The sequence below is a fragment of the Bos grunniens genome, chromosome X (assembly GCF_055505025.1).
Source record: "Bos grunniens cultivar Pamir isolate PY7600 chromosome X, Bosgru_T2T1.0, whole genome shotgun sequence".
Classification (NCBI taxonomy): domain Eukaryota; kingdom Metazoa; phylum Chordata; class Mammalia; order Artiodactyla; family Bovidae; genus Bos; species Bos grunniens.
In genome coordinates this window covers 62,846,597-62,870,180 of record NC_141194.1, presented here as the reverse complement: position 1 = coordinate 62,870,180, position 23,584 = coordinate 62,846,597, and the positions used below count along the sequence as shown (strand labels likewise).

The window sequence follows — 23,584 nt, the reverse complement described above, 5'->3', positions numbered from 1 at the left end:
GGGAAGTTCAAGAAATGGTATAGTTTTTAATAAACTTTTTGCCAGTGTAGAACTGTATCACAGCTGAGGGAATCATGCCTGCTTGGATTAGGGAATCACAGCTCAGGTCACCGGTTTACTTTGTGGTAGCCCCTAAATTGTAAGGAAAGGGCCTAAAAGGAAACAAAGCATCCCTGTTCTTAAGAAGGTTTCTCCGTGGATTGCCACAAAATATCATGGAGGACAAATGCAAGTTTCAGAAAAGTATGCTTCATATGATCCCATCATCCTTATTTTAATTAAAACAATGACAAAACTATTGGCATATAAATGTATATGTATATGTTTAAAATTCATAGACAAATACAAAATAGCCAAACATAAAAATAGGAAACAAGATTGACAGTGATGGGAAAAAGTATTTATTGATGTAAATGAGATGGTTTTTAATTAATGAAAATAAAAATTAAAATCTTAAATAAAAAAATGCTTCTAAGCCTCAACCTAAACAGTGATGGTGCGGTGTTATCAAGGCTCAGGAGGAAGGACATGGTATTCTTTAGCTTCTTATTCCTCTGATCAGAGTTGGTTGGAATTAGGAAGCCAAAATAACTGGCACACACAGAGACTCACAAGACTCTGTGTACTCACAAGAGACTGCTTGCTAAACTGGGTTGTTGCCCAGTCTTCCCCATAACTCTGGTTCCTTCCTCAGACTGACTCATTAAGTACTTTTTGGCTTCGCTGGCCTCATCATTCAACCCCGAGTTCCTCCCCTCTTCCCAGATTCTCCTTTCCTTGTGGCCCTGCTTGGATCCCTCAATGCTTTGGGAGTTTAATAATGGGGAAATCCAACTCTTGTTAGATGACTGTCAGCTCCTGGGTCTCAGACAGACCATACTGAACTTTGTGCTCATCAAACAGCTTCTGGAGGGCATTGATGTAGAGTGCATGGTACTTGTCCACTGTCTCCTCGTTTGGCTTCTTTATCCTGGGAATTGGCAGGGGCTCCCCAACTGTGGGGCAGGAGAAGAGACAAGCATCAAACCTTCCCCCGCAACTCAAATTAGCATCTCTCAGAGGAAGTCACATACTGAAACTCGGTATCTTTGTCCCCTCTACCTCCTTTATTCTTTCTCCCTGCTCCAACCCCACCCTGTCCCATGTTCTCCAAATACCTAATCTCATGCATGCTTAAGAGAATGAGAGTAAACTTAGGAGAGTGCTGAAGGCACGTGTGTGAATAATGATGCCCTCATGGCAGCAGCTGAACTCTGTCTCTCCTGTGAATGGCCACAATTCTTATCTGCGTAGTTGTCCTCCCTGCCCTACCCTCAACCACAACCACCGAAATTCCCATTGCCCATTCCAGCTGTGTGCCAGGCCCCCTGGGACTTGAGGGCTGGATGGGGGGCATCAAGGACCAGGGTGGTCCAAAGATGCTGGAAAGCTTACCAACTGTGGTAATGGGATGATTGAAAGGCAGGAATCCCCAGGATCCTCGAGTGAGGCCCCGTCCATGGAAGGTACAGACACTTAGTCTCAGGAGTTTTTTCAACGTGTCCTGGAGGGCTTTTTGGAAGAACCTTTTCCATGTGCCCTCAGGGAAGGTCTCTTGATTGTGAACTTCATTCTGTCCAAAGGAATAGGAAGGGACAAGGTATGCTCTGCAAAGAGACAGGCAGAAGTGTGAGTTCTTCCAGGAAGCTCCCCACAGTGAAACCCTCTCCAAGGTAGGAAAGCTTTACAATGGCCCCATTATGGGACAAGAGTCCAAGCACCCAAGCATCTCCAGCCTTGTGTATTATCCTTGCTATGCTCCACATCCCTCCAACTGAACATTTTGAGTGGAGTTGCTGCACTTTGTCCTGTGATGGGAGGAAATGAATCACTAATCTCAGGAAATCTAATTGCCTAAATTGTACACATCCAGAAGATCTTCCTAAACTGTGTGTCTGGACACGTCACTCCTCTCTTGAAAACTCTTCCCAGAACTCCTCACTTTGTACCAGGCACTTAGCGTGGCCTACATGCTCCAGCCTTGCCTACCTGGCTAGCTTCTTCTCTCCCCAGCCCTTTGTCACAGTCCGCTTAGCCATACTAAGTGTGCTAAGTTCACACTCATCTATGCGTCTTTGTACGTCCCACTCCCTCTGCCAAAAATGCCTTCCCCCTGTCTTCATGTGGCTTACTCTATTTCACCCTTCACTACTCAGCTCCAGTTTCATCCCCTTGAGTCACCTTCAGTTCTTTGACCGCCTCCAACTTCTCCCACCCCCAACCCCTGCATCTAGTGCTTGCTTCTTTCCTATACTAACACTACCCCAACTCTGTACTCCTTCCTGGCTGACTCCCAGTAGACAGCAAGCCATTTGAAAATGTCTTATTCATCTCTAAACTCCTAGGGCCTGGCATAGTGCCTGACATATTGTCATAGGCCCTTGCTGAATACCTGAGTTCTTTCTCCCCTTTGGTTGGACTGGCAACTCCTACTAATATTTCAATTCACAATTCAGATGTCACCCACTTATGAAACTTCTACTTTGGGTGAAAGGCTTTCCATCAGTTGGTGCTCTCATAGTGCTTTGTACATGTCCATCATCACACATTTTTCATTCAATAAATATTTATTGAGTTCCTTCTGTGTGCCAGTGCTGTTTTCAAGCCCTCGGGATACATAAGTGAACACAGTGGATTAAAAAAATAATCTCTGTCATCATGGAACTTATCTTTTGTTAAGGGAAGACAGACAATAAATAATAATAATGAACAAATAAAAAGCCATATATGTAAAGAAATAAAACTGATGACATATGAGAAGATAATACGTACAATGGGAAAAAACAGAGCAGCATGATCAAGATAGACCTTATTGAGAATAGACATTTGAGCAAAGACCTGAAGGAGGTAAAAGAATGAGCCAAACATCTATTTGGAGGAATAATGTCCCAGACAGGGGAAACAGCTAGGGCAAAGACCCTAAGGGAGGAGCATGTGGCTTGTTTGAGGAAGAGCAAGGAACAGCTCTAACGGAGGGAGCAAGGGGGATGGCAGTGGGTGAACAGATCAAAGATGTTGCTAAGGACCAGAACATTTAGGGTCTTGCAGGCCCTTTAAAGACTTTGGTTTTACTCAGAGTGAAATGGGAGCCATGGGAGCACTTGGAGTAGTGACATGATCTCATCTGACTCATGGTGGATAGGATCATGCTGGCCACAGTTGAGAACAGACTCTGGAATGTGAGGGAGGCAAGAATAGAAGCAGGGAGAGCTCTTAGGAGACTTGCAATAATCCAGGGGAGAGACGATGGGGTGGAAAACCAGGGGGTGATAGTTGAGATGGTAAGGGGTTGACTTCTGGATATATTATGTAATTATACATGACTATGTCTGTTTTCCATTGGACCATGAGACCTTTAAGGCAAGGACCAAGTCTTATTTATTTTTACATCCTCAATGCTTAGTACTATGCCTGACACACAATAGCTGTTCAATAACTGCCTTCTACTTTTCAAACCAGATTATGCTCTGTTTGGAGGCTATATCCATATCTTCTGCATCTTTGCAAACCCCACAGCATCAAGTCTAGTGCCTTCCTTGCCCTGGGTAGTTTCTCTGGGCCTTACGGTGCATGGGGTGATATAGTCTAAAGTCCCACTTCTCCAGACCCCCAGCCTACCAGGTAATGTGCAGAAGATAAAGGTCTTTTACTGTTCTTTCTCCAACTTCAAGTTTTAACAGAACCCATCATAATGTGTCTGGAGGCCCAAACACCCTTAAGGCACAGTGTAAGGGAGTAGAAAGAAGCAATGAGGGTGAAGAGGGAGCCCCTTCTAACACATTTCCAAGAGAAGGCACCATTTTGGAGAGGTGCTACAGAGAACCTAGGATGCCCTGACGATAGGGCACTAGAACCTGGGGACCCACCCTGTCTCCAGTGCCACCTTCACAAAACCTTTACGCTGTTTAAGGAGGACAGTAGTGGCTCCTGGGTGGCACAAGAGGGCTTCAGCACCTCCACCCACCATAATAACCACAGCATTGCCTGAGCCTTTCTGGGTCAGCAAATACTTCAAGGCCAACTCACTCACTGGGCACACACCTGCAAAACCAAAGAGGCAAATGACATACAGATATGGTGCTTGAGGAGGGGGTAAGGTGTTCCTTGGGGCTCTTCCTGCTCAAAACAGTTCTTCTGTCTCCTGACTGTGATTGTTTCCAATCTTCTGTCTTTAACCTGCCCTCCACATCTTGGGTTAGTCCTAGCCTGAGGTCGGTCCTTAGGGCCAGCTGCTTGCCTTGGGGCTCTGTGCTACTTCAGTGGGACCTACATTGAGTTCTTCTGCCTGCTTTCTCTTAGCTCTATAGCTTGTAAGCCCATCCTTTCTTCTCTACCCCGGGAACCACAGTGGTCTCCCACTCTCGCCAGGCTGATGTCACTTGAGACTCTAGAGTTCTCTTTCCTGAGGGTAATCAGGAATGGCCACCACCAAACTGCTTCCTCCTTAGAGTAACCTGGTAAAAGTAAGCCATTCCCTGGGGTTTCTAGAGAGTAGGCAGACCCAGGATCCCGTCCAAGCCAAACTGGCATGTAGATGAACCATGGAATGAGGATGACATCCTGTTGCTCAACAACAGTCACAGAGTCTTTCCTCACCTCTGCTTCCCATCTCTGCCCTGTGCTTACTTTCTGTTCTCTCCTGGGATGGCAGACATTGGCTCCAGGCCACAGTCTTTAAGATCCAGATTCATGCCAACCTGAGAGGTGAGCAGAATTATCCCCTGGGACTCCAGTGGTCCTGCTTGGCCCCTCCAGATATAAATGTATCTTACCTTTTAATGTTTGGCTTCTGTTGTTTTCTGGTGTCCAGAGGATGGATATTCACCCAGAGAGAAGGACATTTGGCACAGTACCCTGGCTTGAAGCCTGGAATGGGGAAGTTGCCCTGGATTCCTTTTGATGCCTATCCTTTTATCCCTTGATATCTTATACAAATTTGAAGGGATCAGGAAATGAAGGTCATGGGCCAGGAGAGTACCAGCTAGTATGAAAGTCTCAAAAATGTCTTTGAGTTGCTCCTGGATGAGACCTGCTACATAAATGACTGCCCCAAATAAGCCAATTGACATCGCCGAAACAGTCTGGCAAAGTATATCTGAGCTGTTCCATTCATGCCTGATTTTCCCTACATTTGGTTTTGATATTTGACTTTTGCCTTTTCCTTTCCACTTTGGCTTTGATCCTGAACCCCAGGCTTCTGCTTCCTCCTCTGAAAGGATTTTTGGCAACTCTTATGAATGCCTATAACTTACCCTCCTACCTAATCAAACCCTGCCTCCCAGATTAAACCTGAGGCTCGGCCACATATTCCTGTCACTGGCCCAGTGTGCTCGGGACTCATTTTCTACTAAGTGTTCTTCCAGCAGGGAGTGAGTACTGGACTGACTGTCAAGGCTTATTAAAGTTGGAGCCCCAAGGTAGGTCAGAGAATGGAATGATCTCTTATACTCACCCATTGACATCACATATTCTCGCACAATTGGGATCCAGAAGATCCCTTCCAAGGTCGCTACATAAGGAGTGATGCCTGGGAAAATCCGAGCAAAGCCAGTGGTCTCAGTGGCAAAGTTGATGAAGGTACCATAAGGGAGTACGCCATGGGGGTGGCTGGCAATGATATAGTTGTGTCTGGGAGAGAGGTCATGAGTCTTCACCAGCTGTTAGTGGGAGATTGAGTCAGAGCAGTAGATAGAAGGAAGAGAGGACATGTGGACTCAGAGGCCAGCAGGTAGCCTGTGTTTCCCTTGAGGAGCCCCTAATCCCTATTCACTGGGATATTGTCACTCTCATAGAATTGCCAGGGGTTATGATGCTCGGTGAGGCTGACCTGAGTTTGCCACTGTGAAGCAAGGTGCTATTCATTCATTTCCCCACTTGCCCATCCATCTTGGGACCATACTCTATATTATGCCTCTGGGCTTTGACCTCCACTGTTGGCCACAAAAGCCTTTGAAAATATGGGGCTGAGTGGGGAGGGAAGAATCTGGGCAACAGGGACTGAGGCCCTTCAGAGGAAGGGTCGTTACCTTTATTGGGAAGTAATTTTGGAAATATTTCCAGATTGTCCAGTTTCGTACCCAAGCTGAACGTCTACCACCTGCAAGTACAGAGGGAAGGGAAGAGTGGTTGAGATCTTGCCAATCCCTCTACTTCTTCTGGAGGTGGAGGGATCTTCCTAATGTCCTCGGGTCACAGGAGGGGGCTCCTTTTCACATTTCCATGTTTCTTGGGCATAGAGCTATAAGGTCTACCCCTGAATCCAATCCCCAAGAAGACACAGGCAGCCCCTGCTCTTCTGGAGCCACCAGAAAGGTGAGAGAGAAATAGCATGAGGCTGGGAGCACCCACTCAGAAATCAGCCTCTTAATTCTTCCTGGGCAGCCTGGCTGAGCCCTCTGTTCCTGCTGAGCTTTGCACCCCTGTCTCTCTTCTCTTCCCTCTCTCCTTTGCCCTTCCTCCTCTCTCCCTAACTTCCACTCTTTGCCCTCCTTTCCCTTTCCCCTTCTTTCCTCTCCTCACCTCTTCTCCCCCTGCCTCTCTCACTCTTCCCTTCCACCCTCACTCCATCCCTGTGGTTCCCTCCTTGGCACAGACAGGGATCACTGCTCTTCCCCTGTTTCTTACCTTGACTGTGGGTGTTCCAGTCATAGGCGAGCCAGGCTAAGGCGAGCACAGACACCATCCAGAACTTAGTGAACACCAGAAAGTAGGGTATAAGGATAATAGGAATAGCTCCTGAGGGGACACAAGGGGTTCATGCCCTTTAGTTCCCTTCAAGTTTAATACACATCTCATTATCCCAGTCTCTGCTCTGTAGTGAGGAAGCAGGTCAAGGCCAGTGTGAGACTGTTCTTCCCTCATCCCCCCAACCCCCCATCTCCCTCTTAGCGCTGCTGTGGTCCAAGATGACCGCTGAGTCCCTGAATCTGGGCCCCCTTGATGGCTGCGATCTTAACTGAGAAAATGGCAGAACCATGGCATTCTCAGAGTAGGTCCTCACCTGGGGTCAAAGGACAGCACTGCTTGGCAACTGAAAGGAACAGTATCTTGTGCCAATGGCTGACATCCCCATTCTGAGACCTCAGGAAGTCCTCAACCCTCCTTCCTTTGTCAAACTGCTCTGTCAGCACATGCCAGTGGAGAGGGCTGCCTGCACTGTACAGGCTGTTTGATGCTGAGAGGAAAATACATATTAGAAACAGCTTTTCTGTGTTCAATTCCATCCCATTCAAAATGGGTCAAAAGTTCAGAAGGGGGAAAAATCACCTCTGTTAGCAAAGGGTCACAGCAGACTGTGAAATGTGAATGTGATACATCTTACAGCTGTGGGAGTTGAATTCCATTTTAAAATCTGCATCCATGAGACAGAAGGGCTCGTACCCATATTGTGAATTTTAAAAATTTCAGCTAAAAGAATGACTTTGTTGACCAGATAACCATATCACAGTAGATAAAAAGTTTCGGAGAAGGGAAAGAAACTCAAGAGTTACCAAACAGCAGATATGTCTGTTGCATCTTGGACTCTGATGGAAATAACAGGAAAAAGATGGAATGGACATTTCAAAAAAAGAGATCTGGCTGAGATGACTGTTGTAAGCATGCTAATTAAATAAGAAATAGTAGGGGGAGGAATTTTATGGGAAGCTTGCCATGGAAAAACATCCTGCTACCTCTGACTCTAATAAAAGATGAGAGTAAATTTGTTGGGTAAGCCTCCGAAGAAAACTCAGGTAAAAGTAAATATGAATCTTTATTAATTAAAGGGAGCCTAGGTATATAATTTCTTTTATATCTTACTTCTAATAAACTTAGTTTGTATCACCAGCAATTAGAAGAGTGCTTTGCATGCAGTAAGTATTCAACAAATATCTATAGATTGACTGAAAGATGAGGAAATGTTTTCTCTTTTCAATATTAGGTAAACTTAAATGATTAGTGTTTAGTCAGCATTTGTGTTGTTTAAATCCAATGTTATTTTGAAAGTATAGATGGGTTAATTTCATGTCTTATATCTAATGATTTTCAGTAATCCATCAGTCCTAAAAGTAGTTTACTGAACTGGTCTATTCCAGTTGAGCTATTTCAAATTCTAAAAGATGATGCTGTGAAAGTGTTGCATTCAATATGCCAGCAAATTTGGAAAACTCAGCAGTGGCCACAGGACTGGAACAGGACTGGAGTTTTCATTCCCATCCCAAAGAAAGGCAATGCCAAAGAATGCTCAAACTATCACACAATTGCACTCATCTCACACACTAGTAAAGTCATGCTCAAAATTCTCCAAGCCAGGCTTCAGCAATATGTGAACCGTGAACTTCCAGATGTTCAAGCTGGATTTAGAAAAGGCAGAGGAACCAGAGATCAAATTGCCAACATCCGTTGGATCATCAAAAAAGCAAGAGAGTTCTAGAAAAACATCTACTTCTGCTTGATTGACTATGCCAAAGCGTTTGACTGTGTAGATCACAACAAACTGTGGAAAATTCTTAAAGAGATGGGAATACCAGACTACCTGACCTGCCTCCTGAGAAATCTGTATGCAGGTCAGGAAGCAAGAGTTAGAACTGGACATGGAACAACAGACTGGTTCCAAATAGGAAAAGGAGTAGGTCAAGGCTGTATATTGTCACCCTGCTTATTTAACTTATATGCAGAGTACATCATGAGAAATGCTGGGCTGGATGAAGCACAAGCTGGAATCAAGATTGCCAGGAGAAATATCAATAACCTTAGATATGCAGATGACACCACACTTATGGCAGAAAGCGAAGACCTAAAGAGCCTCGATGAAAGTGAAAGAGGAGAGTGAAAAAGTTGGCTTAAAACTCAACATTCAGAAAACTAAGATCATGGAATCCAGTCCCATCACTTAATGGCAAATAGATGGGGAAACAGTGGAAACAGTGACAGACTTTATTTTGGGGGCTCCAAAATCATTGCAGATGGTGACTGCAGCCATGAAATTAAAAGACGCTTGCTCCTTGGAAGAAAAGTTATGAGCAACCTAGACAGCATATTAAAAAGCAGAGACATTACTTTGCCAACATAGGTCCGTCTAGTCAAAGCTCTGGTTTTTCCAGTAGTCATGTATGGATGTGAGAGTTGGACTATAAAGAAAGCTGAGCACTGAAGAATTGATGCTTTTGAATTGTGGTGTTGGAGAAGACTCTTGAGAGTTCCTTGGACTGCAAGGAGTTCCAACCAGTCCATCCTCAAGGAAATCAATTGGAAGGACTGATGCTGAAGCTGAAACTCCAATCCTTTGGCCACCTGATGTGAAGAACTGACTCATTTGAAAAGACCCTGATGCTGGGAAAGATTGAAGGCAAGAGGAGAAGTGGACGACAGAAGATCAGATGGTTGGATGGCATCACAGACTCAATGGACATGAGTTTGAGTAAACTCTGGGAGTTGGTGATGGACAGGGAAGCCTGGCATACTGCAGTCTGTGGGGTCGCAAAGAGTTAGACATGACTGAGCTACTGAACTGAACTGAGAGTCATATCTCAATAAACATCACTCCCCTTGTGAAATCTGTTAGAACTGCAGATGTGGCACCTCAGAGGACCAGAAGTGTCCTTTGAGGGCAATCTTGCCAGACCCAACCTGTTTGAGTATCATCGGTGTCACTTATGGTGACAAAAGGGAGATTTAAAGAGATAGGAGAAACACAGGCCAAACATGGAAGGGTTTGACTTTGTGAAACAAGGAGTTCCGTGAAAGAAAGCAAGGGTGTCTGAGGCAAAAATAAAGGACACATTTGTGCATGTGTATGTGTGGCGCTATCTTAGACATTATGGCCTTGACACAAAGAGATGCTTCCAACATCTTGTCCATGTTCAAGTGAGTAGTTTTGGAGTGGATTATCAAGGAGGAATTTCACATAAGGCAGGCTCTTAATTTAGTTTGTACTGAAGATGGCTAAACCATTCTAATAGATATGTAGCATGGTATCTCATCATCATTTTTATTTCATTTCCCTTATACCTAATCATGCTTAACAGTTTTTTATGTGTTCACCTGTCTTTTGTATATCCTTTTTGGTGCAATATCTATTAAAACATTTGGCTCATTTTTAAACTGGGTTGTTTGTTTTTTTGTGTGTGAGTTTCTTTATACAATCTGGATATAATTTCTTTTATTTGGATACAAGTCTCTTATCAGATATGTGATTTGCAAACATTTTCTCCAGTTTGTGTTTATCTTAAAAAAATTTTTTTTCTTTGGCCACACAACAAGGCTTGTGGTATCTTAGTTCCCAGACCAGGGATTGAACTCAGGCCCTCAGTGAAGCACAGAGTCCTAAGCACTGGAATGCCAGGAAATTCCCTGTGTTTATTTTTTTATTCTCTTAACAGAGTCTTTCTTAGAGCAAAAACTTTTAATTTTGATGAAGTCCAATTTATCATTTTTTTTTCTTTTACAGATTGTGCTTTTGATATTAAATCTAAGAACTCTTTAGTTAACCTCAGGTCATGAAGGTTTTCTCTTACGTTTTTACTACAAGTTTTATGTTTTACTGTTTGGATCTGTGATCCATTTTGAGTTCATATTATAATAAAGTGTGAGGTTTTGGTCAAGATCCATTTACTACATATGGATAACCAATTGTCCCAACATTGTTTGTTGAAAATACTATCCTTCCTCCACTGAATTGCTTTTGCTTGTTTGTCAAATATCAATTGGCCATATTTGTGCAGGGCTGTCTGGACTCTATTCTGTTCCATTGATTCATGTGCTTATCTCTTCACAAATACATCACTGTCTTGATTACTATAGTTTTCCACTAAGTCTAAAAACCAGATAGTGTGATCCTCTATTCTTTTTTCAAAATGGTTTTAGATATTGTCGTTCTTTTGTTTTTCTATATAAATTTTACAATCATCTTGTCGATGTTCATAAAAACACCTGATGAGGCTTTTCAAATTAAACTTTTTATTTTGAAAAAGACTTAAAAAGAAAATTTGCAAGAATATTTTAATAAAATCCCATATAAGCTTCACCTAGATCTCTTTTTTGTTAACATTTTGCATTTGACTTATTCCTAAATATAAATATATGTTTGTATTTATAGTCCATTGCAGAGATTACAATGCTTTGCTCCTAAGTAACTGTGTATTTTATAAAAATTAAGGCAGTCACAGTGCCATTATCAAATTTGGGATATTTAGTATTTAGGAAAAAATGTTATCAAATGCAGTCTGTTGGAATTTTTATTTGAGCTGTGTTACATTTATAGATCAGTTTTGGGAAGAACTGACGTCTTTGACAGAGAAGGCAGTGGCACCCCACTCCAGTACTCTTGCCTGGAAAATCCCATGGACGGAGAAGCCTGGAAGGCTCCAGTCCATGGGGTCGCTGAGGGTCAGACATGACTGAGCGACTTCACTTTCACTTTTCATTTTCATGCATTGGAGAAGGAAATGGCAACCCACTCCAGTGTTCTTGCCTGGAGAATCCCAGGGACGGGGGAGCCTGGTGGGCTGCCGTCTATGGGGTCGCACAGAGTCGGACACAACTGAAGTGACTTAGCAGCAGCAGCAGACATATTTGAGTTTTCCAATCCATGAACACAATATGTCTCCATTTAGGTCTTTAATTTTATTACCATGTTATAGTTTTCAGCCTACAGATGCTGTACAGGTTTTATTAAATATATTCATAAGTATTTTATTTTTGGAGGCATTTAAATGGTATTGTTTTTAAATTTTTATTTTCAATCGTTCTCTGCTAGTATATAGAAACGTGGTTGACTTTTATGTGAGATCTTGTGACCTGGGACTTTGTTAACCTCATTTGTTAGGACTTTGTTAACCTCATTTGTTAGTTCTTAGAGGGATATTTTTTAGCATATTTTTAAAATAGATTTAGAAATATGTAATCTAATGGGATTTTCTACACAGATGATCATGTCATCTGTTAATTAGTACAGTTTATTTCTTACTTTTCAATCTGTATGCTTTTCTTTCTTTTTCTTCTTGCTTTATTGCTAGGACTTTTAGTATGATGTTGAATACAAATGGTGAGTGTGGACATCCTTGCTTTGCTCCCCATCTTAGGGAGAAAGCTTTCAGTTTTTCACCATTAAATAGCTGCAGGTTTTTTTTTTTTTTTTTTTTAATATAGATGCTCTTCATCAAGTTGAGAAAGTTGCCTTCTATTCCTAGTTTGCTGAGAGATTTTGTCATGGATTAAAGTTTGTCAAGTGCCTTCTCTTTCTTTTTTGCTTAAATCCAAGATAGCAAATTTTATTAAGAAAAAGTTTTTTTTCAAGTGCTTTTTCTACAACAATTGATATAGTTGTGTATTTTTCTCCCTTCGGTGGTTAATATGGTTAATATGTTTTTCAAATATTTACATGTACAGTCCTGGAATAAAGCCTACTTGGTCATGGTATATTACTCTTTGTAATATATTGCTGGATTTGATTTGCTAGTAGTTTGTTGAGGATTTTTGCATCTATATTCATGAGGGATATTGGTCTGTAGTTTTCTTTTTTGTATTGTTTTTGTCTGGTTTTGGCATCAGGGTCTGGCCTCATAAATGAGTCATTAAGTGTTCCTCCCTCTTCTATTTTCTGGAAAAGATGATGTAGAATTTGTGATATATCATCTTTAAAATGTTTGGAAGAATATGCCACTGAAACCATCTGGGTCTGCAGATTTCTGGTTCGGAAGTTTACAACGCTCCAAAATTAAAATTTAATTTAATTAGTAGTTGTAGGTTACCTATTTCATTTTGGGTGAGTTTTGGTTGTTTGTAGTTTTCAAAGAAGTCATCAAATGTAATTGTTAACTTGTTTATTTATTTTCTCAGTTTCAGAATTTTTCACTTTGAAGCTTCATTGTTAGGTATGTAGACATTTGGGATAGTTATGTCTTCTTGGTGAATTGACCCTTTTACCTTGGTTGTGACTTTACCTTGGTTGTGACTTTAAAAAGATAAACATGTAGAGCCTCAAGTTACTAATGATTACTAGCTTTGGTTAAAGATGATACCAGTATGAATCTAAGTGGGTCCTTTCTTCAAATCATCTCTGATTCACCTTTCTTACTAACTTTCCCATATAGTAATAGCAACATTTATTGTATACTCATCGTGTAAAACTAAGTATTGTACATGCGTATTTTATTTAATCTTCATAAAGACCCCATTAGGACAATAAGCATTCTCATTTTGTGGACGAGGGACCCAGGTTCAGAGAGGTTCAATAACTACTTAAGGTTACACAGCTAGCTGGTGGGTGAGCCAGAGTTGAGAACTCACACTCTTCCTCCAGAGACTGAGCTCTCCCAAAGGCCTCCATCTCAACACTAAGACCAGGAGACTGTACTCTTAACTACTGAGCTCGAATCATTGCTTTCCTTTAGTCAAGTATTAATTTCTGTCAGTTCTGTGCTTCAAACGTCTTTCAAATTATTCTGTTCCATACCTCCATGCTACCACCGGTCCAAGTTACCACTCTCTCTTTCTAAGCCAACTGCCAATGTCTTCTAATAGGTTCCCTGCGTCCATTTGAGTCATGATGCAACCAGAAGGCTAAATGCAGATCTCTGTCCTTCTACAGCATATAACCAAGAGCATGGCTGGCTTGTCAAAGAGACATTTCTGTGGCTCAGTGATTACTTAATGGATCAAAAGTGATGATAAATATGGGAACTGATGGGGTTGGTGGTAATTTAAGAATTCAATAACTCACATGGCTTCTGGTGACTCAGGATCAAGTCCAGTCTTGTAACCTTGGTTCTGAAGGTCCTCCGTGATGGAGCGCCTGGCCACCCCCTTGCACTCTGCATGCCACCATACTGTTCTACTGTAGATTTCTTCTACCTATTCTGTTCTCCAGCCTCTGGCTTCTGTGCATGTTGTCCCTTTTGCCTGGAAGACTCTTCCCTCAGCTTTTTGCCTGGCTAGTTCTTATTCATATTTCAGGCCTCAGGATAAACGTCAGTTTCAACATTTTGGAGATATCTTCAACTTCTCTCCCTTTTCAAAAAAAAAGAGAAAATCTCTCCCATTCATCCTTCTGCCTCTGTCTCCATTGCTACTGCCATGGTCCAGAACTTGATCTCCTCTGGTCTAGACTGCAGTCTTTTGTCTATTCTTGCCTGCTGATCTCTTCCCCCTACTCTGTTTTCCATGCTGCTGCCAGATTTATTTTTAACTAAGCACAGTTGTAGAGTTGTCTGCCTCCTATGAAACCTTCAGTACTGTCCTACTGCTAACAGGATAAAGTCTGAACATGTTAGTCAGGCATTTAAGGCCCTCCATGGACCGGCCCCACTCACCTTCCTAGCCTCATCTCTCAGCACCAGCACTCATACCCCATATGATCTAGCATGTGGTCCCCAACCACTGTAGGGACATGGGGTGATCTGAAGTGGTTCATAGATGGAAAGTTATTTTAATATGTACTGAATCAAAGTGAGTTCATGGTAGTGGTATAAAGTTTCCTATTAAAATATATTAATTTAGATTATAGGAGTGAGTCAGTTTGGGGAAAATGTTAAGTAATAATAGTATAGGTGGTACTTAGCTGTGGAAAGAACCAGAAGGTGGGATGCAAATGACTGAAGAATGGGAAACCGAGGTTCAACCACCTTAGTCTACTCTCCATTCCCTCAACCCACCATGCAATTTCACATGTCCATGCCTTTGGTGATGCTGTTCCTGGTTTCATTTGCTGTTTGTGTGGTTAGCAACTTACCACACAGTAGGCCCTCTGCCTACTACACAGTAAGCTTCTTGAAAACAGCCTTTAGCAACGTGCCAAGCACAGGGAGATGACTCACAAGAAATATATTTGTAACATTCAATTGAAGTGCACAGAAGTTTGGTTTCAACATTCTCCTAGTAGCAAGTGAATGTTAACTGGGAGAGAAACCACCAGTGCCCTGTTCTAAATTAGGAAAGGAGTTTCTGATGTTCCAGGGTGTGCATGAGTGTGTAAGGTTATGGAAGCCTGTCATTTCCAGAATAAAATGAAAACTAAGATTCTTAATCAGTTGGCTCAAAGCCTTCAGAAATCCAAGAACATGACTGGTTTGTCAAAGATGAATTTCTGTGGCTTTACAATTACTATACTGGATCTGTATAAGAACCAACAGGAGTGAAAAAGATAACTTGATTCAACACACATAGACTGAGCACACATCATGTGAAATCCCTGTGCTGGAGGATGAAAAATATGGAAGTGATGAAAATAATGTGGGTATGGTCACTGATGCCTTGTATGGAGCATTTATTGTCAACAAGCACTCTGTTCAGCACCTAATGTGCATTATTTCATTTAATACTCTCACGACCCTGAGAAGTAGATAATTTTATTATCTCCATTTTACATATGAAGAAACTGAGGCTCAGAGAGGTCATGTATCTTCAATCCATGATTTGGGAGAAAAAATAGGTAGCATTTGTTGAGTCTTTAAGAACCAAAAACTATTTTAAGCACTTTAAATATACTTAATTTTAAGTCATATTAAAACATAAAAATAAACTTCCTGCCTTCCAGAAACTCATAGTCTAGAGGGGAAGATTGATACCATAAATAATGGATATATCCCAGAGGGTGAGAATGATACAATCAGGGTTCAAATGTCATTATATGGGAACCATTCTTTACTACAACCTAGAAAGGTTTATGGGCAACCTAGAAAGGTTTCTTGCAGAAGGTGAGACTTAAATTGAATCTTGGAGGAAAAGTAGGATTTTGACAGATGGATTAGCGGCAAAAGGGCCTTCCACAAGCAAGGAAGAGCTCCAACAAAGGCCTAGATATGGAAGAGTTCAAGGTCTGTGAGTAACATCATAACTTGCAAAAGTACAGGGAGTATGAGAAACCATGGAGTAGCAGATGATGCTGGGAAAGAAGCAGAGGAGCTCAGGTCTGATGCTTAAGGGAATGAGAACCCAGATTCTCATCAGAGGAAGAGCATGATCATATTTGTGCATCAGAAAGATTGTTTGAAATGACTGTGGGAGCAGGAGAAACTGAGGGAGGGAGGTCAGCTAAGAGCTGCAGTGTCTTAGATGAGAGATAGTGAGAACCTGAAATAGGCTACTATTTCTGAAATCAATTTGAAAGATACTATGGAGGCAGAATTTTCAGGGTTTGGCAGTTGAGTGGATGCAGGGGAGTGAAGAAGAGGTAGTAGGGAGTGATGCCTTGAAAGGGCCTGTTTAAATGCTGGGAAGGTATCAAAATTTCTATTTGCCTCATTTTCTAGGATCTGGTTACTCATTCTTCTTGAAGGTGCAATGAAATCAGAGTCTAGGGTGCCTGTCTCAGAAGTGGTAGTCACTCTTCTGCTGATCAAATTGATATATGGCAGAAACCAATACAACATTATAAAGCAATTATCCTTCCATTAAAAATAAATACATTTTAAAATGACCAATAAACACATAAAAACATTAAAAAAATGTCTTATGAGGTGGAGTAGTTGGACTCCAAGTAATGTCAATTCCTATAACCCCCCAAAATAAAATGAACACCTGTTGAGGGTTTTCTTTGATTGTCAGAGTGGTCTTGGGAGCCGTGTTCTACAGTGGTGGGGGGTGAATGACTTACTTGCACAAGGTCACATAATAAGTAAATGGCAGACTTGGTCTGTTTGACTCCCAAGACTATGTTCTATTTTTTGTAGTATCAGCAACCAGAGAAAGGAGGCAAGCCCATGAAAAAAAGGATTTCCAGGAGAGGGAGAAAAGAACAAGAGGTAGACGTGTTTTACTGAGGAGAGGTCTTTACTGAGGAGAAGAAATGTGGAAGAATCAACTGTGTCAAGCCTGGTCTTGCAAGAAATATAATACTGACAAGGCATGACTCCTGTTTTCATGAAGCCTATTGGGTAGAGGAGACAAAGGGTGTAAAGGCTGCTACTCAACCAATTTTTACAAAGTGCAGAGATTTTCAAAGACAATGTAGTCTCAGGTTACCAGGAAAGGGTTGCAGAGAAGGTATGACTTGAGCAATATCTCAAAGAAGGGATTGTCCATAGATAGTCCAGGAAGGGTGATCAGGAAATTTTTTAAGTGGAGGAAACAGAGCAAGAGTAAAGGAGTGGAGGGTAAGTATCCTTCCCATTTGTTCTGTGAATAAGATACCTGGAATACAAGCTTCAAGTAGGGGGATGAGCTGGCAGAGAGTTAAAACCAGAGAGTGGAGGAGGTCCTCGAATGCCCCAGATGACACATTTTTACTTCATCAAGTAGGCAAGGGAAAATCAGTGACTATTTTTGAGCAGTAGAGGGCTATAATCAAAGACGCATTTGAAAGACTCTTCTGGATGTAAGCAGTGGAATATATTGGAGAGGGTGGAGAGTAGAGGGCCAGGAAAGAGGATATTGCAGTAGTTTAGATAGCTGGTGATACAAGCCCAGAAAAAGAGAGACAGATGGAGAGCCATCCTTTAACTGGAAGCTGGGCCTCAAAGAGGCTCTCAGGAGCATTGCTGAGTTCCAAAGGTCATGGACATTTGCATTCCCCCAAACCATCTTTCCATTCCTCTCTTCTCACTTGTTTCCTCCTTCTTGTCCCTCTGCCTTTTCTCTTTTCCCTACTTCCGCCCCCAGCCCACTTTCAGTAGTGCTCAGTAATCAGTCATGATTCTGACCATCATTCAGGAAGGAGGAGAAGTGCTCAGAACGACTCTGAGCAAGACAGAAAGAATGAAGGAAAGAGTGAGAAAGAGAAGACAGAAGGGAATTAGGAAGGAAGAAGGGAGGGAGGAAGGAAGGACACTTTTTTGTATGGAGGGTTTATTGTGAACCAGGCTTGAGAGGATGGGGATATGGAGGCTTAGAAGGGTTACAGTACCTGTCTAAATTCACACAGCTAGTTGTTAACCAAGTTTGACAAACTGCAGAACCTATGTCCTGTTCACTGCGTCACATTGCTGCTCTTTCCTGCCTTCCCTGATCCTGTTAACCTTGTGTAATATTTTCTAGTGGCTTCACTGTGTCTGTTCATTGCACTTAACACAGTCAATCTTACAATGTAATGATTCACTTATGTGTTCAGCACTGACACCTGGAATGGTAGAATGGTGGAATGAATGATTATTTTCTCTTTGTTAACAGAAGGAGCCTATACTGGACTCATTCTTGTAGTGTCACAAGAACAGCCAAAATCTTATACTTTGTAATTGCTCTGTAACTGTTGGACAGATTTGACTGTCTTAGGCATCTCTGTGGGTATCATACACTGTTACATGTTTTAGCTACCTTGATAACCTCCAAGATCCAGGATTTGTGTTGTAATTTCTAGCATAATCACTAGAAGAAGGGAAACAGGATGTATAGCAACCTAAACTAACAGAAGGCAAGTGGAATGATAATCAATCTAAAAGAAGTCAAGACAAATGGCCAATCAGTACACGAAAAATGCTGAAGTTCACTAGTCATTATGGAAATACAAATCAAAACCACAATGAGATATCATCTCATTTCATTAAGATGGCTACTAAAAAAACAGACAATAAAGTAGTGTTGGTGAGGATGTGGAAAAATTGAAACTCATGTACACTGTCAGTGAAAATGTAAAATGATGTAGCTGCTATGGAAAACAGTATGACAATTGCACAACAATTTTAAAAATGGAATTACCATATAACCCAACAATTCTACTTCTTGGTATATAGCCAAAAGAATTGAAAGCAGGCTCTCAAGGAGATATTTGAACACTCATGTTCATAGAGCATTATTCACAATAGCCAATACTCTTGCCTGGAAAATCCCATGGACAGAGGAGCCTGTTGGGCTGCAGTCCATGGGGTCGCTAGAGTCGGACACGACTGAGCAACTTCACTTTCACTCCACTTGCACTGGAGAAGGAAATGGCAACCCACTCCAGTGTTCTTGCCTAGAGAATCCCAGGGACGGGGAAGCCTGGTGGGCTGCCATCTATGGGGTCGCACACAGTCAGACACGACTGAAGTGACTTAGCAGCAGCAGCAGGAGGTAGAAAAAACCAGAGTCCATTAATGGATAATGAATAAACAAAAAATGGTACATACATATAATACAATATTATTCAGCCTTAAAAAGGGAGGAAATTCTGTCACAACATGGATGAATCTTGAAAACATTGTGTTAAGTGAAAGAAGGGAATCACAAAAGGACAAATAGTATTCCACTCATCTGAAGTGGGACAGAGAGTTTTCCGCTCAAGACACATAGGTGTCATAGCTCTTCTAGGATGGCTGGAAGCTGGTGAGATTGGAGGAGGGGGTGTTACCAGGAGGCTAGTCCTTATCGTTTGGATCTTTATATATTCAGTGCTGAACATACCCTTTATTCTAGTTCATGTCCTTTGAGAGGGGAAAAGGAAGAAAGAGAAAAAATACTCAAGAAATATGATTTTCTGGGAGAAAAATGAGAACATTATATTGAGAAGCTCTCTCCAGAAGAGCCAGAACAATCTAGGCACTTGTGTTCGAATACCATACAGAGGTTTCCCAGGGTGGGACTGACCCCACACCTAAAAGGCTCAGCTCATACAGCTCTTCTCTGAACCTCTTTTCCTTGCTCTCTCTGCCCATCTTTGCCTACTCTTTCTGGGGTCCAGATTTGAAATGACAGATGCCACCACGATGTCAAGTCTCTTAGGACATTCTGGTGACCCCCACTTTCCTAACTAAGGGCTGGAACTTGTTAAGGGGTCTTTTTGAGGAAGTTAAACATAGATGCAAAGGACAGCAACAATAAAAAATGAAACATTAAAAACAAATAAATTTATAGAAAAATCACTTCCTTCTCTTAATGCAACTAGAGTCAAGTTATTGATAGGCTAAGGGCTTAGCATGATTAGATTTCTATAAGGCTCACTAAGTTTTCATCTTTGGGTGGCCATGAACTCTTTTGTTAGTCTGGTGAAGCCTATAGATCACTTTTCTGAATATTATTTTTAAACGCACAAAATAAAATACACAGACTCACAAAGGAAACTCATCATAGTAAAACACAGTTATCAAAATATTGAAAAAAATGTGGTACAGTAACATGAATTCTTGATTTATGCAGTAGACAACCACACCTAATGGTAGTTCCAATAACTATTGGGATTCGGAAGTGGTAACAAGCATAAATGAACTTTTGAGATGCCTGCAACAACCGGCATGTGAAATTTAAATCTCTGTGATGTCTGTTACTGACAAACTGTGGTTTACTGCCTACATTCATCTATTCAATATGAAGTTAGTGAAAATTCAACATTGTCCCTCCCCGTCTCATTCTAGGTCTATGTGCATGCTAAGTCGCTTCAGCCGTGTCCAGCTCTTTGTGACCCCTTGGACTTCAGCCTGCCAGGTTCCTCTGTCCACGGGATTCTCCAGGCAAGAATACTGGAGTGGTTGCCATTTCCTTCTCCAGGGGATCTTCCTGACCCAGGGATCGAACCCTTGTCTCTTAACTATCCTGCATTGGCAGGAGGGTTCTTTACCACTAGTGCGACCTGGAAGGCACTAGTGTCTCTAGGTCTCTAAGAACCTCTGCTCTACGGGACATATATCCTCCTACAGATTGGACTGGGCAGCCTCCTATCCTGTCCCATCCTTCAGGATGAAATTTCTCCATGTCCAGTTTCCAAACTCGGCCCTATAATCGGCTGCCCACAAAGACCTGGTTTCTGACTGGGAAAAACTTGGAATTCTCAGCCCATTTGCCCAGCACTGATGACTGTGATTTTTTGAGTCCGTTGAAGAACTGGCCCTTTCTCAAAATTCCATCTAATGAGTCACTCAGGCAGCCCCCAGCTTTTCCATAATTCTCTCATCATAATAAAGAAAATCACCTTACCTCTGCCCAGTACCAATTCTGCCCCTGTCCCCAAATAAGACTCTTTTCAGCTAGTTCACAGAGGGGCAGTCCTGAGAGAAGGCCGGGGTGGACTTTAAACCAGAACAACTGCAGCTTCACTCCTGGCCTTCGTGTTCCTCAGTTGGGAGGAGAGAGATCTAGTGAACTCAACAATAGCCATCTCTCTGAGTGGAGAGGCACAGTCCTTCCCAGAGAGAGGGGACCGACCGAATGATCTCTTTAGAACCCTCCCAATCATCTGGAGATTCCTGCTCTCTTTCTTCATCTGTTCTCTGTGGTCTCCAGGCCCTGGGGTTCACTCACCTAAAAAAACGTAGACTGGCATCCACTGCAAAACAGAGAGGGTCTGGAGGATTTCCTGAAGATTCAGCTGGGAGAGGAAGGCCATGGCCATAGTGCTGTTCTGTTGTGGCAAGAAGCCCAAACAGAAGGCCAGTGCCTCTAAAGCTGAGCTGATTATAGGTGCTTTGCTTTAATCTCATTACTGAGTCCTTTTATCTGCTGGAGGTTTTAGTCTTGACCTAACCTTTTCTCCAGTCTTCCCTGTTCTCTGCCCCACCCCAACATCCTACACACACATTCATCTCCCTATCATTCATCCTTTCCCCACGGGTACTCAATTGCCTTGCCTTGGGGTGGTTCTAGCTCTGTGTGTGTGGGAGGGGGTCCCTGATAAATTAGTGCAGGAAAAGGGAATGGCTTAGGCCTCAAACGGGATCTCTGAAAAGGAGTCTGCTACTTTCCCCTGCTTAAGGAAAAGCATCTGGTGATCACACTTGTTTCTGCCCTGGTGGATGCTCTTTGACACTGCCTGGCTTCTGCTGAGAGCTACCTAGTTGACTAGAGCCTTTTTCTGAGTGAATATCTAGGCTTCTCAGATTCCTCCTTGCGCTTCTGTTCCCAGTGATCAGTGGTACATCTCTGTACCAGTGATCAGTGGGAGAAACACTGCACAGAGTGCAGACCTGGCTTCCAGTCCAGGTTCCACCAAGTTCCTCCCAGGACACTAGGGGGAATCACACCATCTCTCTGTTGTTGGAAGGCAACCCAGCAGTTAAGGGCATGGACTTTAGAGCCAGATTGTTGGCGTTCAGGTCTCAGCTCTTCCACTTACAAGTTGGCGAACCTCTGTGTTTCAGTTTCCCCACCTGTAAAATGGGGATAATAATAGTACCTACTTCATCAGGTTGTTCTGAGGATTGAGTGAGTGAATGTAAAGCGCTTGGCACAGGGCCTGGCACACGGTAAGTACTATTATGTTTCCTGTTATTATTCTTCTCATTAAATTAATGTCTATTAAATATCTATTATGTTTAAGGCTAAAGGGGTTAGTTCTGTGCACTAGCCTTTGCAGAATTAAAGATTATCTCTAGATCCCAGACCTGTGGATCATCTTTTGGTAACTTAAGTGATTATTGTTTGCCAGGTACTGTTCTATGTGTTGAGGATTCAGTGTGGAAGAAGATGGGCATCATTCCTGCCTTTACTGAACTCACAGTCTAGTGGAGGAAACATATTAAAAAATCGTGAAACTGTCTATACACTTGAATTTGTGATAAGTGTTCTACTGGAAAAGGCCAGTAATTCTCAACAGGAGGCTTTGAATGTAGGCTCTCAAAAATATCTTTGAATGTAATAGAAAAGGTTGCTAGGAATACCAAATACAAAGATAGTATCAAGTGTCCTACTAGTGCAGGGAAATGTTAATTCCTTAGCCTTGTCCAGAAAGGTTAGTGGAACTGTGTCTCCTTCCCCATATCCCACTCTGGTTTGGGGTTCTTGATTAGACTGACTAATATCAGTCTTCAGGGTTGGGCTTAGGGAATGTCTCTGATGCACTGTGGGATGCACTGCCTTTCCCAATGTACTCTCTATGGCCATGTACCCCAGTGTACCCTCTATACTCCCTTCCTCTTTCTCATTTTTTTTCCCTCTCTGTCTAGCTGAGTTTCTCAAGCTGCTTCTTGGGGCTATTAATACTTGGCCACATACAGAGTGAGATGTGTTAGAGCACATCTGCTCAGAATTTGTAGGGGAGGAGGGAGCGAGGTACAACACAGGCCTGGGCTCTTCTGGGGGAAAGCACAGATGTGGGGAAGGTGAGAGCAACTTGTATAGATGAGTTCCCAATGTTGACAGATAAGGCTGCTTACAAATCAGGTCTCTACTCCGCTTTACTTTCAGATGGGCAAATGAAAGAGACATAGAAAAGGCTCACATGAGGTGCTAGAGGCAGGGCAAGGACACACGATTTCCATCTCTGTCTCTCTAATGTCTGGCTCAGGGCCTGGTACCGTGTAGTCATTCAAGTAAACACTCGTGGAACAAATAATGAGGTCTGGTCTCCTGGTTTCCTAGGCAAGATGGACTGGCAGGGCTGGGCCATGACCTTGATTGGCCAACACTTCCCCCAACAAAACAAAGAGCATAATGTCTGAGCTGGAACCTTCCTGAGCCAAATGGATAAGTGCAACATAAACACCAGTGAATGCAGTAAAAGCAGGAAGAAGAGAAGTAGGTGAGTGACAAATCCTGAACAACAAGCACTCACGATTTCCCAATGACAATCCAACCAACCAACAAGCAAAACCTTAGCTGTCCTGGAGTAAGCAAAGGAGAGGCAGCTGAGAAGCACAAAATGGTCTATAAATTTCATTCCTAAACATTTAGGGCTGATATGATTCTAACCATCAAGAAACACACAGTCCAGCATGTGAGGTGGGCGTAA

General features: G+C 42.4%; 1 protein-coding gene across 1 annotated transcript; it reads right to left on the bottom strand.

Moving 5' to 3' along the window:
• Positions 1-378: 378 nt before the first annotated feature.
• On the bottom strand, positions 379-21,385 carry DGAT2L6 (diacylglycerol O-acyltransferase 2 like 6). The gene is made up of 7 exons (XM_086389906.1): positions 21,160-21,385; positions 6,664-6,774; positions 6,066-6,136; positions 5,492-5,696; positions 3,906-4,080; positions 1,435-1,646; positions 379-995 (listed from the first exon to the last, which is right to left on the bottom strand). The coding sequence occupies exons 1-7, from the start codon at positions 21,248-21,250 to the stop codon at positions 841-843; spliced, it is 1,020 nt and encodes a 339-aa protein (XP_086246032.1). The 5' UTR covers positions 21,251-21,385; the 3' UTR covers positions 379-840.
• Positions 21,386-23,584: the final 2,199 nt, after the last annotated feature.